Raw genomic sequence first — 19,399 nt, forward strand, 5'->3', positions numbered from 1 at the left:
AGTCCGGCATGCCACGCGGGGGCGGCGTACTCACATGTTGGGCGTACAAGGGTCTTGTAGCACAAAAGTAAGTCTTCTCGGGAGAGGTCGAAACACCGTAGTCGTTTGAGTAAGTACAGTTTCTGGTTGCCCTGCTTTACCACATGGTTGACATGTAGTTCCCACCCTAGGTCCTCCTGGAAGTGCACACCGAGTAGTTTTACTGCTTTTACCTCCTCCAGTGGTTCGCCGGCTATTGAGAACTGGGGACGTGGGACATGGACTTTGGAGAAAGACACATGCATAACTTTACACTTCTTAGGATGTAATTTCATTTGTCGGTTGTTTGTCCATCCAGTCAGTTGGTCTAGGTCGGTTTGTAAGGTAGAGGCCGCGCCTATCATTCGGCTCTCCGCCAAGTTCATGTCATCAACAAACTTCCACCGCGACGCGATGGCATCTTGGCACGCACTGTTGATAATGGCGAGGAATATGAGAGGACCGAGCACCGTTCCCTGGGGAAGTCCACAAGTGGTCACCGTCCAGTCCGAGTAGGTCCCATTGTATCCAACTCTTTGTGCTCTTTGGGTGAGGAAACCGCAGAGCCAGTTTGCAAGTGACGGCCGTAACCCCATGTCCAGTAGGCTTGTTACCGCGAGATGATGGTCCACGCGGTCAAATGCCTTGGAGAAATCCGTTGTCACAAGGCTTGTGATCGTGCCTCTCCGATCAGCCGTCCTCGCTAGTTGATTTACAATGTCGACTAAACAGTGCGTCGTAGAGCGACCCGGGAGACAGCCGAACTGTTTGTGGTCTACGCATTGCTTGATGTCCTTGTAGAGCCACGACGCTACAAATCTCTCCGCTACCTTCGCCAGTATAGGCGTCAGGGACACAGGACGAAGTTCTTGGATTGACGGTGGTCGCGTTTTAGGCAATGGTACCACGTTAGCTTGTCGCCACTGCATGGGGACCAATCCTTCAACTAACGATGCATTCAGAATGGATGTGACGGGTGCTGACAGCTCATACGCAAACTCTTTTATCACTCTATTTGGAATGTTGTCAGGTCCGGTGGCTTTTCTCACTTTGATTTTGCGTAGCTCATTGTACACATCCATTTGTTGTAACTGGTCCACCGGTTCAGATGGGAGGAATGCAGGTAGTTTACCTCTGTCCAGTCGCTCCAAGGAACAGGTTACTCCACACAAGACCTTGTTGATCTCATTAGCAATAGTTTTGTAGTCGTCTGGTAGGAATACCTTCGATGTTGAGGGTAAGGTTCTTCCGTCCAGTGTTTGTCATATTTCTAATTTCCTGGTACCACCTTGATGGGTTGTCTTTTTGGAGAGTTTTGACTTTGTTTCTGTAGTAGTTTTTTTTCGTGTCACGAATTTTGTTTTGAATCTTGCCACGTAGTGATCTCCATATGTCGTTTTTACCAGTTTTGAAGGCTTCTTGCCGCTTCCTGATCAGTGATTTGATCTCTGTATTCATCCATGGTTTATCAGTGTGGTGTAGTCTCGTTATTTTCACAGGGAAGTGCTGATCTATCTTCTCTGTTAGAGTCTGGTAAAAGTTGTTGGTCTTAGTTTGTACGTCGTCTGCTGTAAGGACTTCAGTCCAGTCGTGCGTGACCAACCATTGACCAAAGGACCTGATCTTGGAGTCTGGCATTGGTCTGGTGACCTTTGGCCTTGTTTCGTTTCTTACAAGGCGTGTTTTGGGGCTGAAGTGAACAATGTTATGATCACTGGAGCCCAACGGCGGAAGCAACGTTGGTGGATGGTACATGTGGTCAAGGTTTGTGATGATAAGGTCAAGTGTTGCATCCATTCTGGTTGGTACGTCAACTACTTGTCTAAGTCCGTTTCCTCTGCAGAGGTCCTGGGGGTCGGTTCGGTTGAAATCCCCGGCGATGCACAGTCCGACATCGGGGGTCACTGACCTTAACTCGTCTACCACAGTTAACAGGTGGGTGATCAGGTCGTCGCTATGCGGCGATCCAGGTGGGTTGTATACCGCACATACCACAACACTAGGCAGCTCCCGTGGAAGACGTGATGGCCGAATCTTTATCCACAAACACTCCAAGTCGTTAGGGATTGTAACATCGATGGCCTTAGCCTGTATGTTGCTGTTCACATAAATTGCTACCCCACCGCCTCTCTTGCCTTGACGCGGTTTGGAGAAAAGGTTGTACCCGTCGATATCCCACAAAGCGTCAGGTAAGTCAGGGTTAAACCATGTTTCTGTGATGACCGCGACATGAACGTTCAACGAATATAGTCTACATGGTGAGGCATGGTTTAGTGCGGTTGTCTCCGGAGTCAGACTGTTTCCAGCAGCTAGTATGTAAACCTAGATACAGTTGCCTCTGGATTTATGGCAGGTTATATTTTCTTGGTTTTTTAATTATTCCTGACAAAGAATTTTTTCTTGGCCTATGTGCATTGATTGCGGACGTTATAATGCTAAAATTCAACAAACAAGTAAACTTGATTACTAGTCTTCTAGAAAACAATGCATAATGATCATTGATTTGTTAGTATTAAATTTGTTGTACGAAAATGCATGCTTTGGCACCTGTATCATGTAGCGTAGTGCAACATCAGCTGAGTGCATTGCTTATAGTATGTTTATAAAATTGCCTTTAAGTTGGCGTACTCAAAAATATTCTTAGCGTACAGACGTATATTTGATTCAAACGGAGCAGTGAGTGACTTTTATCATTAGAAAGCCAAACTACTCAGAGATATCCGTTTCTATTAGTTATATACCATATACGTATACTTGTTAAAAGACTGAACACAAACCTCTTTACGGTTTCTGAAATGACTCGTGGTGGACCTGTAATTATGACTCTTCTAAGCCGACTCCATTAGTGAAAATGGCAGATTTGGCACGTATTCATCTTCCGATGCACCTTTGATCGCAAGGTATGAGATCCAGATGACAGTGCTACATATTGAACTGTTGACTCTTGGATTTAGCAACAATTTTGATCTCTTCGTCTTGTGAATACGGATATCTCAGCGAAGGATAACTTTTGTGAAGATATCAAAGGGTTACTTTAATCACGACCTGACTGCATGTACATCACCAATGTCCTTCAAATTCTGTCAAAATGAAGAACATTTAAGTATCTTTCTTCGCGCTGGAAGAATATATTTTCATAATGGCAGTACAGATGAAGGGCGATAATCTGTTGGACTAGGATAGCACTCTAGCTGCTGCTTTGCCTCCTTTTATTTTTCTCTCACTATTTATCTAGACTTTTCTTTATTTAGAAACTAAACAAAACTCCGGAGACTGGCGCCTCAATAAACGACAGGCATAAATCCTTGTCAAGGGGCTTAAACTTCTCCATTAGCCTTCTCAGGGGAAGTTATGCAGCAGGCAGTGATCTTTTGACCTGACGTAATGACCCCGAGGGCGGTGTAATGTATTGGGGAGAGGATTGACAAGCTGTACTACAGCAGCCTGGCGGACATGAGCAGACTTTAGGGGAAACAGTGTCTTACCAACGGACCTAAACAGCATAAGCCATAACAGGCACTACAAAATGTACATTGTATTGTAGATCTCATCAAGTTAATGTATACCACGTCCAAAAGATGAAGTTCCATATAACTCTGGTTTCTAACTCTGAATGGTTATTGGTCTTTTTACATGTCACGAGACAAAGCCAGAATTCTTACAAATGGTGGCGGACAAACACTCTTCCTTCGGCTTCAAGTAAACCCTGTTGCTAGTAAAGGGGGTTGCCGAACAATCCTCGGTGATATGCATGACGCACACTGATGTTTGTTATGATCCTTTCACGTTGAACAGTTGCCCCACATGTATTCACGGTTGACGGCTCCTGATGTTAATAACATTTTGTGGCTCTTTGTCTGTCCTCCCTGTAAAACTACCATTTTAATTGTGTCTAGATAGTTTTCTGCAGAACTATAGCCCCTACCGGCAGTTTTACCAAAAGGGATTTAGAAAAGAAAGACCTGAATTTGACCTTATTGTAAAAAGAGGAATTGGTCACCTCTAAATCTCCACGCGCTGTTCAAGCATAGATCGTGCGGATTATTTTCCCATCAAAGTGTCAAGAGAGTTTTTGTTTCATATGAACATAGGTGACAAATGACTAGTATATCCACATCACATGAGCACGGACATCTACTACGGCTATCGACTAGGCCAAAGCAACCCATTTAATTGGTGTAAGGAACGTAGTGAATGTTAAAAAAAAGCTCTGCCCTGAACACAGACAAGAAACTTAAACCTTCAGAACCAGAATATGCATTGATAATTACCAGACTTGTAGAGTCTCTAAATGCAGGTAACGTCAATAGGCAATCTCGCTAAGTACTTTTTTGATTTTAAGCAAATCGCTTGAAATATAAGACGTGACAGAAACGTCAATACTTTGCCGAATTCTTTAAAGAGTTGACACTAATGAATTCAGGGAGAAGCAATGATATATGACAAACAGAGAAACAATGAAGCATTGTTTTATCAAAATAATCCCGGTAATTCAAACTCGTTTGGCCCAGTTACAGTTAGTCTTATTGATCTGAGAACATTATCTTTTATTTCAAACCTTTCTTTCTGGCTGATTGAAATATACAGAACCAAGAAGTCTGTAAGATCACCATTGCTAGCTGAAAACCAGAATGTTGAGATTGTTCATTCTGAGCAAAGGACATTTGTAGATATCTAAGATGCATTGATACCGTCGAATATCTTAGTTTGGCCATATGTGCAACATGTACTTTTCTGTGTGTTTGTGTGTGCGTGTCTGAATGTGTGTGTGAGTTTGTGTGTGCACGTGTCTGTGTGTGAGTTTGTGTGAGTGTTTGAATGAGTAAGTTTTCGTGCGTCTTCGCGTGTCTGTGTGTAAGTTTTGTGTCTGCGTGAGTGAGTGTGTGCGTGTGTGTGTGTGCGTGTCTGTGTGTGCGTGAGTGTCTGTGTGTGTCTGTGTGCGTGTCTGTGTGTGCGTGTGTGTGTGTGCGTGTGTGTGCGTGTCTCTGTGCGAGTGTGCGTGTCTCTGTGTGTGTGCGTGTGTGTGTGTGAGTGTCCGTGTGTGTGCGTGTCTGTGTGTGTGTGCGTGTCTGTGTGTAAGTGTGCGTGTCTGTGTGTGTGTGCGTGTCTGTGTGTAAGTGTGCGTGTCTGTGTGTAAGTATGCGTGTCTGTGCTTGTCTGTGTGTGAGTGTGCGTGTCTGTGTGTGAGTGTGCGTGTCTGTGTGTGAGTGTGCGTGTCTGTGTGTGTGTGCGTGTGTGTAGATCCCAAGCAAAACTGAACGTCGTTCCAGTTGATGCCTATCATTTTGTGATTCCCTCACCAACATTCCCATACTGCTTCTTGATGAACCTTGGTAACGTCTCTCATGCTAAATACACAGTTCTGGGCTGTGAATTCTCATAGAAATTCCATAATCAACCGAGCATAACATACCAAATGGGAGCCAATGGGAATAATCCATTAAAAAAGTAACTTAAGAAGAAAGTACTAATGATTTAGTGTCTTGCCAAAAGTCTATAAAATAATGTCCTTGATAAAACCATTCGTCACGTGTGTTTTAGTGATTAATCATCTACTGACTGTAGTTTGTGCAAGCCGAACAATAGTAAGGCATTGTGATGTTATTTAGTATGGATTGTTATGATATTTGGTATGCAGTTACGCCTTGAGAAGATCAAAGGTTAATCTGTGAGCCACCTGGCGACTGACGTTGGTACTCCAGGATAAAATCCTGTTTTTTGTATCTTTTGCGCTTGACAAGGTTTGGTCGTAATTTTTACAAACATGAAAATGTAGGTATTGTTTTGATTTGCCTGTGTGTTTGTGTTTCTGTATACTTATGATCAGCATAACTTAGAAAAAAACGAATGTCATGATATTTGGTATGTTGGTAGGTCTTGGGAAGACAAACTTGGGCAGCAGAACTTCCGTTTTTTCGACCGGAGCATGAAATGGTCTTGATTTAGTTGCTGATAGCTTTTTATGTCAGGAATAACTGGTGTGGGTTTGGTCCCAGGGAAGTTCCTGTAAATCTTTTGAAGAAAGGAACAACATATTTTCTTAATTTTTGGTAATGTAAGTAGCTTAGACAGAGATGCACACAATCAAATGTAAATTATGTAAATGAGGACGTAATTTGCATAATTAATGAGTACATGACTTTTTGATTTCGGAGACTTCATACCTCCCTGAAATATACATACCTCCCTGAGTTTATGTACATGTTTTTTTATATTTGTCTCATTCATTATGGAAATAAGGTTGTAATTAACAAACCCTAGTTTAATTGATGGTTTTCTTAACTCAAATTTTAATATTTTGTATGTGGCAATATTTCATTTGAACATGTCCTCATTAATTATGCTTATGACCTCTTTATTGGCATATTATATGCATAGTGACTTACACATGCTACAAAGTATACAATTACCATCATTCACCATTAATAAATCCTCATTATGCAAATTAGGTTATCATTTGCATAATCAATATCTGTTTATGTTCCACCTGCCATAAACTACTATTATGTAAAACACTGTAACTACAGAATTTCCTTCAAAATTATGCAAATTGATTCTTCATTTGCATGATTTGCATTTAATTCATATACATCTTTCTATAAGCTGCTTTAATACATTTCGCCAGGAACTCCCCTGCACTTCCAGAACAAGCTGCTAGGGGGATAAAGCCCACACCACTTATTCCTGACAGGAGAAGCTATTTGTCACCAAAAATCCATGACCATAGCATGTTCAGGACAAAAGATACAAAAGCCGGAAGTTCTGCTGCAGTATGAAGGTCATCCACCAGGAGGCCCATATTTGACCTTGACCTTTGCCTTATGAACATACCAAATTTTATCACAATCCATAAAGGCGCTCTGAAGTTATGCTGACCAAAAGTATGCGGAAACATATACACACATACACACACAGAGACACACAGACACACACACACACACACACCACACACAGACACAGGAAAAGTCACAAAGTTCCTTGGCTCTAGCGGCAAGCCGTTCAGACGATACCCGACATCAAAGTTAAGGCACTCCCTCCCGTCTAGATAGGGTTAAACCTATATTAACCGCCGTAATACAAACATGAACAGATATATGAACATGGATATATACAGATAGGTAATGCAGACATGCACAGGCATGCAATACAGATATGTACAGACATGTAATTCAGATATGTACAGACATGTAATACAGATATGTACAGGCATGTAATGCAGATATGTATAGACATGTAATATATGTACAGATATGTACAGACATGTAATACAGATATGTTTAGACATGCAATACAGATATGTACAGACATGTAATACAGATATGTACAGACATGTAATACAGATATGTTTAGACATGTAATACAGATATATGTACAGACTTGTAATACAGATATGTGTACAGACATGTAATACAGATATGTACAGACATGTAATACAGATATGTACAGACATGTAATACAGATATGTACAGACATGTAATACAGATATGTACAGACATGTAATACAGATATGTACAGACATGTAATACAGATATGTACAGACATGTAATACAGTCTTGATCATGTGCGACATGTTGAATCCCTGCGTGTTCTGGACATTGCTGAGGGACAAAGATCACCATTCACACAGCAGTTTCCGACACTTTCTCTTAAACAATATCGGCAGTGTTGACCAATGTTTATCCCCGTACCACGCACTTGTCACACCATGTAACAGTGCAGGCCGTGCGGCTGGCAGGGTTACCATTGCCTACGTCTGTCATCAGGTAAACGTTACTGGCAGCTGCATTATCCTCTAAGACTGTTAGGTGTTAGGCATTTGGTTGTCCTGTATAATTGAAATAAAAATTAAACGTCAACTGTCAATAAATTTACGTGCAGATCTATGGACATGGCAGACTACTCCACATAAAGCTCCACAAACAGCCGCAGCTCTCCCCATTTCTCATGATTAATTGTAAAGCTGTTTGTTCCAGGCGTTTCATAGGGTAAAAAGTGAAATCAAACATACAATACTTTGTAACCTATGGGTTGGTGCGTGTCTGTTTTGTTTACTATTTTCCCCACGTTGTAGCATGTATCTAACGACATGCCAATTAAAGCAAAGACATATTTTGAAGAACACGGTTCCCTGAATGCATATTCAGGTTGGTAAACACTACGCCATCTACGTGCCATTTGAAAGGGTATGAACTCTAACGGTATGTAAACATCTCCTGACGGCACAAGGGAAATGTCAAAGTCATTCTTCTCCGGTGAAGCAATGCATGGCATGTGTACAGACTCATCTATAGAACCTTTGGCATCAGCAGCGTACATGGCATGTCTAACACACGTCACACTAGTGGAATGTACTGCAGAACACACTGCCCTGTTACTTCTAAAGGACGGGACCGTTGACAACAGATGAGCGACCAAAAGTCATTCGCCAATTAAATCAAAATGTCATAAGAGATGATTGTAAGACCTTGTGTCCTTTGCTGTACATCTTTAGTTATCAAAACTGTGTGCAGCATTTAACAGCATTTAATGGTTTACAAAATATTGTTCTGTTTTGGATTACATTACTAAGCTATAACTAAGCTATGTTGGTTATAATTAGCTATATTATGATAATACCGTCTCCAAACTTTGAAGGACAACGTATCGTGGTTCTTCCGTCGAAAGTAACGAAAGTAAGAAAGAATTTGATAAGAAAACAAAAGCCACCTTAAGCTTCCCTCGCATGCTGTGGTTGACGCGTGGATATATTTCATTTGTGCATGGAGGGGCATGGATGGGTATTGGTACACAGAATAGTGTTGTTTAATTTACTAGTTGAACGATGAATAACGCTGCCAGGGCATCAAGCAATGCGTGTGTTTCCACTTTGAATGTGTGAGTAAAGTCGCGGTTATACCGTGAGACTTTGCTCCCGAACACTAGCCAGCCAACTAAGGTCGGCTGAAGTTCGGGAACAGTCTGACACGTCACGTCTACCTACCTTTTAAATCTGATTAAATTGTGACCCCCGAACAAGCCCTAAAGACTGCGGACCTACTCCCGAACACCAGCCAATAACCAGCCAAACTTGGCCGAAGCTCCCATCCACACCTAAATGTTTTAAACCTTTCAAAACATTCGGCTGTTGCAGCCGAACAACAGCCGACCACAGCCAACATTGCTTACGACCTACTCCATGGTTGGGTCGGGGTAGGTTGTGGAAAACATGAACACTTGTCGTGCATTGTGCAAGGACAACATGATCTTAAAGGATATCTCAAGTCAAATATAGAGCTAATTTCAAAGCACATATACGTTTTATTAAAACATTTTTAAGTGCTAAGGTTTAATCAGTTGGTAGGAACAGCACATTTTGAGAACAAAACGAGTCAACAAGTCATATATTTGCGTGTAACATGGAAGGTCCTGTACTTTGTTTTGTCCAGAAGTTTCATGTTTCACTGTTACGTTGTTAGCAAGGCTAGGCTACAAAAGTTCATTATTTTCTCGTCAATGGGTACTTTGAGTGTTAAAAAAGCATGCGTATGCAGTAGTGTTCATAATTGTTTATTACATGTAATGTGTATTTTTGCACACGCGCTCATCGGGAGCAGACTGATTCTCACCCTTCTTCTCATCAGTGACGTGTCCCAGTTTTCAGCGGACGGGGCGGTGCTGGGTTTGTGACCCAACCCGATACTATGTCACATGTACGTGTTTATTCGTGTATATAGGGCAAGGATATCTATTTCACTGCACAGTTATAAATAACTCGCCTTTAAATGAGTATTTCCCAACATCCTACACTACCGAGGTTTGCCTTATAATAGCTGTTGATATCTTAAGCCGTGTTTTTCTCAGTTAATACTGAAACATACTGGACTTTAGACCGTCTGATTGGCACTGACTTCACAGACTGTCAGCATGGGTACATACTAGTATTGCACGGTACGTTATACATGGCAGGGGACAGGAAAACGGCCATAAACTGGTCTCTTAGACCTATTGGAAATAGTAATAATCCAATTGGCATGCATGAATGTGCGTTGTTTTTGTGTGTTTATGTTTGGGCGTTTATCAGTATATCTTTGAGGGTGCATGTGTGTTTGTGTTTGCTTTCGTGTATGCGTATTTGTATGACTGTCACGGTGTGTGTGTAATGCGTGTCTGTCCCTATGTGAGTTTGTGTGAGTGCGTGTGTTTGGGGGAATGTATGAGTATGCTTTCGTATGTGTGTTAGTGTGTCAGTATGTGTGAATTTTATGCACGCTGAAATATACACAAAGAAGTCAACAATAATCAACAGTGCACGCAATCGAAAGGAAATAGACTAAGACAGAAAATAAACCAGAAAAATTCTGTTCCTGAATTATAATTGTTCTTATTTCCTATTGTTAATTGTTTATTGTCCAGTAATGAGAGCTAGCCCGTGGCTAGTTGGACAGTCCTGGCTTCATATACCTTTATACGGTTTAATGAATCAAACAGAATCTAATATTTTCTGTCTGTTGTAGAAAAAATCCATTCTCTTCGTAAAGAACACGTACGTGTGTAACTCTGCCCATTCCACCGTGACACGTAACGCGTTCTGTTTGTAGCATTATGTCTTTGGTAATGGTACCATAAATGATACCAAATACAACACAAACACACACAAACAGCACGTAGACAGCTATGGTTTCTGTAGTACCATAGTTCAACCTTTGCTCTGACACTGTACTCTTTGCCGGTGTGTACGGCTGCTGGCCGGCAAGGCCTGGACCCCTCACGTTAATGACCCGCACTGCCTGCTACAGAACCCCTCCCCTTGCCGCACGCTTCCGGTGGTGTAGCACACCCAGAACACTTGACCCCACAGTGATGACAAACGCCACGCACAGCTGGGCAACATGAACTTCAGTCTGACTCTCTCAGAGAGAGGGCCTGCAAGGGGGGGGGGTCCCGACAACGCTCTACTCTGAATTCGGAAACTTCTCGATTACGCTTTACGATAAATTCCAAGTGGCTACAACGCATTACGTAGAATTAAAACAGCAGATACGCTCTGCGCAAAATGCGAAGAGCGGTCCGTCTACGCTCTACGTAGAATTAAAATGGCCGATTACGCTCTACGGAAAAGGGCTTGCGGGCCCCCACACATGCCTCTGCAACGAGAGGCAACACAGAACCTTTACTGACATGTTTATCTACTCAAGACTCTGCCTAACCGTTTACATGCTGCTCATGTCCAGAAACCGGAGATAGCAGCCAAAAAAGCCTAATAGGTTTAACTTCGCTAGTCTTAGAATAATTCTAGGAGTGAACATGGAATAGCAACCAGTCCCGCTGTTTCCGGACCATCCGCTGTTTGATATCTCCAATTTCAATTTAGTAGAATCTGGTCTGGTTTCAAGTCGTCCTAATCTATTTGCAAAGCCTAAAATAACTCAATCTAGCGTCAAGTATAGGATATTGCAAGACTAGAGCGTCTGTAGTTTGGAAACACAGCGAGTAAGTGATGTGGAGTCCTCGCACTCCATGCGTAGGCCGCGCACTTAAAGGATGTGACACCAGCACTATCACCTCTCGGCGTTAAAATTTGAAATTTCAACCTTCATCAGTCAGATTGAATCATTATATTGATATTTTTGGATAGATGAAAATTATGAGTTATATAATTTGGTCATTAGATTGATATTTTTTGGTTATTAAATTGATATTTTGGTATACATGGTAAATGTGAGCATATACAGGCCATATCTCGTTATATCCAGTCACTAAAATATCATTCCTAAGAAAATGCGCGCTGCAGGCCCGGATTGAAAATACACCACATCCAGCTATCTAAGCAAAAAAAGCAACAAGAGTTTTCCACGACAACAGACCTTCACCAAAAAGGCATTAGCGGTTTCTCATTATTTATGCTGATAAGTCCTCATTTGCATAGATTTTATCACACGTCACACGTTCTCCCAAGGACAAGGTTGAAACCTTTTGTGCGCCTTTTGTGCAAACGAGGCCGTGATATGCATGAGTTATATTGATAATATTCGCCTTTACAAACGCTGCAAGTATAACATTCCTGTCAGTTACCACTTTAGTATTATAGCATTTTCGCCTTCATTATGCAATTAACGTCTTCATTTCATCTATCGAAATTCCCATATTAACGACCAGCCTTGGTGACAAGCACTGAAAGGCGGAGACGATCGTGATAACTGTCGATGTTCCTTTCTTTATCAGTTATTAATAGGTACGAGGGAAGTTAGAATAACCTTCTTTGTTAAGATAAGACTGTCATTGAATGGAGTATTGAATCAACTGATATGATTAATGCAAGCGATGATTTTCTTTGAATAATCAGTGAGAACATTCATAATCCGCCAATCGTAAAGGCGGCAAACAAAGGGTAGAAAAGTGAGATATAGAGGGGAACATATGCTGCGGCTATAGCGCTAAACCACAGGCACCGTTACACACGCTAAAAACATTACCTCTCAGGCAAAGGTAACAACAACAATAGCAGCAAACAAAACACTTGAACATGGAAACTTGAAACATGTACAAGCTGGATGGACAGGCAGATTGTGACTGCTATTTAACCAATTTCCTCATCGTTCAGAGCAGACCTTGCTTCGGAACCTATTAACCTAGATGTAACCCAACACTACATGTACACACAAACACTAGCCTGCTGTGTTAATACACCACTGGTGCTGCCCATTCCCAAACAATACCGTGATAATCCAACTCTATAGGTGTTGATGCCCTCTTGCGATAGAGGTTGTGGTTCTATCATCATGAGGTAAATATTCAGCTAGAATACAGGGTAACACGTACCTGTATTAAGAGGACCGTAAAAATGAGAAGAGTCGCCACACCACGCCGTCCCCCCCACATGCTGTCGGTCGCTTCTATCCTGCTAATGGCCAAAAGTTCAGGTCAGGATATCCTGGTCCCTCTACAGTTGTTAACGCACTCCGAAATACGTCCCGATAAGATCGCTTGTTGTTTATGGCCTGTCGCCCGAAGTGAAGTTAAGAGCTATTTAAAGTGGTTTTTGGAGCGGCTGAGGGTCTGTGAGAGTTTCTTTCCGGGGGAACTGTGCGGCAGCAGGCCCGGGCTGGGCGGTGTCGTGTTACCGCTCAACCACAAATCGTCCTCCCTTGCAGTTTGAGTAGCGGCGACGGCGTTTTGTTTAGTAACCGTTTCGTGCAGACCCCAGCTCCGATAGAAGTCTCAGCCGCTCACGGACCAGGCAGCTGTACAGTTGGCTGTGGGAGAGAAGAAGAAAATGTTTATTTTGTCATGTAGTCTTCAAGATTTGCTCATGCCAACCTTGCCATTAAATTACCAAGTCGAGTACTGAATTATATGGCATATCCTCGTGGGAGACGCCGTGAGAATATTTGACGACGGCATGTCAGAGTCCACAGGCGGAAAAACCGTCTGGGAGAAAACACACAGGGGCTGATGTGCGTGGAATGGATGTGCAACGAATCAATGTCATTAGATAAGACAAGCACCACCGATTATAATCTCCTTGTCTTCTGTATGGATTTTGATGTGCTTCTTTTCCGGCGTTCATAAGCCACGGTTCGTTAACATACATGTGCCCAGTCAACGGCGTGACAGTAATGCACTTGCCACTTATGCCTGCCAGCCGTGAACATAGCTCATACTATTATGGTTTTGCTGAGATTATCATGCCTCTTTTTTGTTCCTGTTTCTGAAAGAAAGAGAGGGAGACAATGTAGAGGAGGAGAGGTAAAGTCAGACACATTGAGAACAAGGCAAGAAAAGATGAATAGGAACAGCCAGAAAAGATTAACTTAATCCACAAATCAACCCAGACATCCCTTCACATTGATGTGAGGTCTAATAATGAACATAAACAAGATTCAACAAGAAATCGTAAATTTCAAACTTCAAGTGTGTGTCAAATACATCTGGTTAATAAAACAACACTTGGACAAACGGCCCTCCCTGTACAATAACAACAAACCATGCCAACATTCATCCCTCCACTACATCCAACACAATTCCCGATGTGAATTTATAACTATCTATTCTCTCTACTGATACTGTTGGAAACCTCTTCTCTCCCACCTTGTCGCTCATACACTACCTCATTAACAACAAAAAACAAACTTTAGACTTACCTACACATGTTACAACGGTGTCGCATAGAAAAAATCATAACTCGTATCCCGAGCGAATTAAATCAAATTATATTATTAATCTTAGTATTTCATCATCCTTCCAACCGCACACACAATCCAAAACCATCGCAACTGAAAACATGTACAATAGTAATGAAAGTAACGGACGGAAATGTACGGAAGTAATGATCCAAGTCCTTAATCACTTTGGGCGCAAACTATGACGTATGACCTCAGGAGAAGCAAATTTCCCCCTAACCGATCCTCATTGGCTGACCGGAGGAGGGTTGTCCTGTCCGCGAAAATGTACAGCATTGCGGATGGGAAATCGAAGACTGGGAATGAAAATTAAAACAAGGTCGTAAAGTACAAATATTTGATATCGTTTTCATGTTAATGTAGAATGATGTATACATATATATATATGTCTTTTTATAGTCATAATCTAGATCCATATCGACCCTTTAACAACAGGCAACTTTAACAAAACGTTCTCTCCATTTCACGAACATAGTTTTGTATGCCTCCTCGCCGGTCTCATATTAATATGCACAGGTGCACAGCCACTGCACTCGGCACAGCAGACCATTACTGCAGCCGTCTCCCACAGCGCTTTTAACGGTCATGCAGACTTTGTTATTATCGTCCTCCATCACGGAAGTCATATCTTCAAAGAACTTCTGGTGCTTCGATGAAAGCCTTTTATTGATCTGGTTTTAAACTTGCCACTTTAAACAGTAATCAATTTACAATATGGCAAACGGGCGGACTTTCCCGGGATTCCGGCCGACAGAAGTACAGGGAAACCCGCCATTAAAATGTAAGTCCTGATCACATACAAGCGCTACGGAACGGAGTGGAGGCTTTCTCATGCCAGTATAGATCCGGGCAATCTCCGCTCAAACCTTTTGTAACCCTCCCAGTCAATCTAATGGTAGTTTCGCCTGCCCGACCGCGATGTGACCTTTGGGCTCGACATCTGGGTTAAGTAAGCATGGTGTTGTCACAACCGGCAAGAACGCATTTAGATCAGGGGTAGCCTGGCAATCTTGTCCTGTTCACAGCGGCAAGGGAAATTTGATTTTAACTCTCATTATAGCTACACATGGCGATTTTCCCGTAGGTTTTATTCATGTATGTTGACGATGTTGGGCACGTTTAGAGCCATGTTGTCTCGCGTGGCCCGAGGGAGGGGTTACTGGAGGTCAGCAGGTGTGACAATGAACCTGGCAGACTTCATGTGAGGAACAGACTGCCGAATAGACTACGTGGAACACAACAATAATGCTGTAACTATGACCTAATAGATCTCTGAATAAGGAAGGCAGTACAAAAAAATTAAATTGTTTAAGGGCAATAATGCCAAGGCGTCATTAAATGATCGTAATGATGTAATGATCTGGTACCCAAATACGGGCACCGACACTACCTGTTGTCTCCTCTGCAGAGACCTGCTTTCAAAATGACGGGACACCCAGGACGATTCGAGTATTGCATCGCTGAGAAGTTGACAACGATATTAACTATTCTGTACACATACCTCCTCACCAGCTAAGACTTCCGGACGCAGCACGGCGGACATCCATCTAAAACTTCAAGAACCGGCTCACAGATCTGCCAGTTGGTAGACTAGAACTTTAATCCTGTATTTCTGTCCTTTGTAGTGCTTTTCCTAAAGACGGAGAGCTATGCGACTGAGACTTAACTCACGGGTGAGTTCGATGTCACTCACCGAACACTGCTTCTCTAAAGGTGCTGACACGACTGTCGGGACAAACACGCTACCCAGCAGTACCCTACCCGTGGTCTTTACAGACCAACTCAAGCTTGTGTGGGGCTTTGGAAAGTATCTGAGGCGAGTCTATACTACTAAACCACTTACGCAGGTTGCAGCTTTGCAACACGTTTTATCTGTTGCCTCAACGGATTCTCTCTATAATGTTACTATTTTCTATAGAAGAGCTTAAAAGTTCAACAGACTGCGTTTAGATAGTCTTGTAAGAAACACGAAAAGCCGGGAAGTATTCTGCGCGATAAAGACGACGAGAAAAAAAACATTATAAAAACCTTGTACAGACTGAGATATAATTACACCATGATGTGCAGCATGCCTGCTGTGGGAGCTCCATGTACTGATGGATGTGGGACCTTGGGAGACCGTCAGTTAAATAGATTCAGTATTTTCAACCTAACTAAAAACACGTGTCCATAGGCGACAATTCTCCGTGTTTTATATTTTGCAGATTGAGAACAGTAATAGTGTATGTAAACAGTGTGTGATCACTTAACAACTGGTAACAACGTATAGTAAAATTGGCTAAATCGCTGGTCTAATAATCTAGCCTGACTAAAAAATCGCGCTCCTGGTGGCCACCTGCCCAGAGGTTTGCCGCCCTCCCTTGGGGAAACAGTTGCAGACTTACTAGTGTAAACACAGGCTACATAAAATAAACAACACCACAATCTAGATAGATGAACAAAGTCAGCTTTCATAACAATATTTTTCATTTACTACATATTATTCATTTGACAAGGTATCGCAGTAGGTGCAAACCACAATCCCAAAAGATACTCGCCACCATTATGCACAACAGCCACCTAATATCTGCTTAGAGAACCTCTGCTACCAGACACCTACCTAAACCTACGGAGTAAAAATCTTTTAAGAGGAAAGAAAGTAAGCAATCTACCAAAGCTCTATCTCCTGAAGGTATTATGTCAAGTTTTTTAAAAACCCTGTTCGGACACTTTTTTTGTGATCCTGTGACCAGGAACTGGGGCTTTAAACCACTAAATTTCCATACGATTATGTACTGCTATAAATCAATTAAAACAATTATGGTGTAATGTTGATTTATTATGACATGTATGTGATTTTATCGGGGTAAAACATCCAGGCTGTTCCTTTAAAATAAAGGTATCAAAACAAGCTAATAAAAAGAGTGTATGATAAACTATCTACTAAGACATGTTGCCAAACAACGTCGTCAAAATGACGTCTCAAAAAATGACGTCATATATCAAATCTAGCCACCATCTTATCTAGATCGCAACTCTAGACAGAATAACTGTAGAATTATTGCATATCATCATTTAAGGCATGTTCCATTTATAATATATCACGTTTATGAAACAGCATTACTGAAGACGCTAGAGTAGATATCAGATATGTAGTAACTCTGAAGAGCTTGCCATACATTGTACCTGTTACAGTTGCGTAAAAAAGTTGGATTTTGACCTCTTATATCCGTGGGGGGGGCGATCTATTTTGGATACAGAGTACAAAATGATTCAGCAATTTTTTTAAAAATCCGCTTTCTAAACATACATGATGATGAAACATACATGCTAGAAATACAATGCGAATGGACTAATAATGTTATGTAAGTAATGAAAAGTATTCATGAAAGTTAAGTGAAAATATCCTGGTTACACCTGAGCGAACGGTACTGTTCGCAATCCTAGGTGTTGACCAATGACGTCACCAAATCCCCCAATTGAATTTGTAATGAAATTACATCATTATGTTATTGATGTTGGAAGGCATATTTGAAAATCTGAAAGCTTTTTTGTTTAAACCATGGAAGTAGAAAAAACCTCCATGTTTAAACCAAAATTACAACTGCCGACAAACACTTTTCGAAATACCCAAAATTATGAAAATGACTCACTTATATAAAGTTGTTGCCAGATATATATGTTTGGAAAAGTGACCAAGTTTGGGGTTCTAGTGCAAGTCTCCCCCGTCTGAATAGGGCAATAATAAAACAATAGAAAATAATTCCCGACGTGGAAGGGTCGCGAAGTTTAGAAATCACGTTTATAGATGGTGACTCATAATCACGTAGCAAACAGACAAGATTGAAATCACGAATTACAAACAAACAAACAAACAAACAAACAAACAAACAAACAAACAAAACAGTACTTCGGTAACATAACCAGGTGAAGTAGGCACTACAATATGGACAATGAGGAAGAAATCTCGATGTCACCTGTCGACAGTTGCTATAATATCTTTATGAGTTATCATGATCATGAAGGTGCATTTGCTGCAGTTCTTCCTGAAACAAACGACGGCATAAAGGAAAAGTCAACACTGATATCTGCTCTAGTTCTAGCCGTGGTATGACTTTGATCTACAACAAGGCACTCAGTAAAACACACAAAACGACAAGTTTAAACTGATGTAGCATTGACGACAAGTCTAAAATTAACCGGTACGTTTGTTGAGCCTACCAAACAGTTTGTCCGGTCAACTATAGATTAATTACGTAAAAGAGCTGACATGACAGCAAGATGAAGGAAACCTATGGACTATTCAAGACGGCAAACTCCTGGCCACTTCTACGTGACTAAACCTTACTTTGCAGACAGCTGTATTAATAATGATAGTAAATGAAATATTCTAATCCAATCCTAAAGCTCGTAAGGGTACAATGAACCTATCAATCTATATCGCTCAAGGATCCCGTTTATTTACCTTCAATGACTTTTTTGTTGGTTTTGTGAGACTATTCAGCATCATCTAGTAAAATCTAGAGTAGGTCAAACATGGAGTAATGTGAATTTTTGTTTTCCTATTCAGATGAAAAATCAGTTAAAAGAAAAGCAGAAGTTAAGATAAAACAACATTCTATGTCCCGCAGATACAAACTACTTATTTAGTATTGGAATATTACTTTCTGAAAGGTAAAGATGTGAGGACCATAACACCATTTCATTCTCTGCTAAAAAACATGTTTGTGATCCAAGTGAATTCACGTCATCACTGTTGACAACGTGGATACGAATACTCAATTTCCTGGATAATTTAGTCACCGATACGGAAAAATGAATAAAGCCAAACTTACAAGATCTGATGATCCGGAAATCATCGATGTGGTTTTGGGTGTTTCACGCCGTTTCAGAATGAATTTGTCCGGATAACGCTAACAGATCTGTACGTCGTGGATCCAAGACCACCCGCTACGTCACGAACTAGAGCGGAAACGTCACGTGTATGTAGGCCCTCTCCTGTAGGCCTGGGTATGTCAGAAATGTGCAGCAGATGCTGCTGGTTTCCGCAACACTTCGTCTCCTCCCCGCTCACAGAGTCATTAAAGCAATATAACCTTCCCAATCGGCATTAAGTTGCCATTAAATATCGTACGGAAGTACATATATTGTCTTGGGTAAACATTGGAGGGACTGTACAAAACACTGGCAAGAAGCACATTTAAACACTTACCACAAGGAGCCAATTACGATTCTAGATAAGT

At 41.5% G+C, this 19,399-nt stretch overlaps 1 protein-coding gene across 2 annotated transcripts in view; it reads right to left on the bottom strand.

Annotated features, from left to right (window-relative positions):
- The window catches only part of LOC109480802 (secretin receptor-like), a 59,882-nt gene extending 40,848 nt beyond the window's left edge, over positions 1-19,034 (bottom strand). Inside the window, exons 1-2 of one of the 2 annotated variants that reach the window (XM_019783116.1) lie at positions 18,992-19,034; positions 12,817-13,250 (exon numbers count right to left, since the gene is read on the bottom strand). In XM_019783116.1, the coding sequence (XP_019638675.1) occupies positions 12,817-12,876 (60 nt within the window). In that variant the 5' untranslated portion in view covers positions 12,877-13,250; positions 18,992-19,034. Of the gene's footprint in view, positions 1-12,816; positions 13,251-14,138; positions 14,317-18,991 lie in introns of those variants that run through there. The other variant, XM_019783115.1, reaches the window with a different exon arrangement.
- Positions 19,035-19,399: the final 365 nt, after the last annotated feature.

This window comes from Branchiostoma belcheri, unplaced genomic scaffold (genome assembly GCF_001625305.1).
Source record: "Branchiostoma belcheri isolate BF01 breed outbred unplaced genomic scaffold, Haploidv18h27 scaffold52, whole genome shotgun sequence".
NCBI lineage: Eukaryota > Metazoa > Chordata > Leptocardii > Amphioxiformes > Branchiostomatidae > Branchiostoma > Branchiostoma belcheri.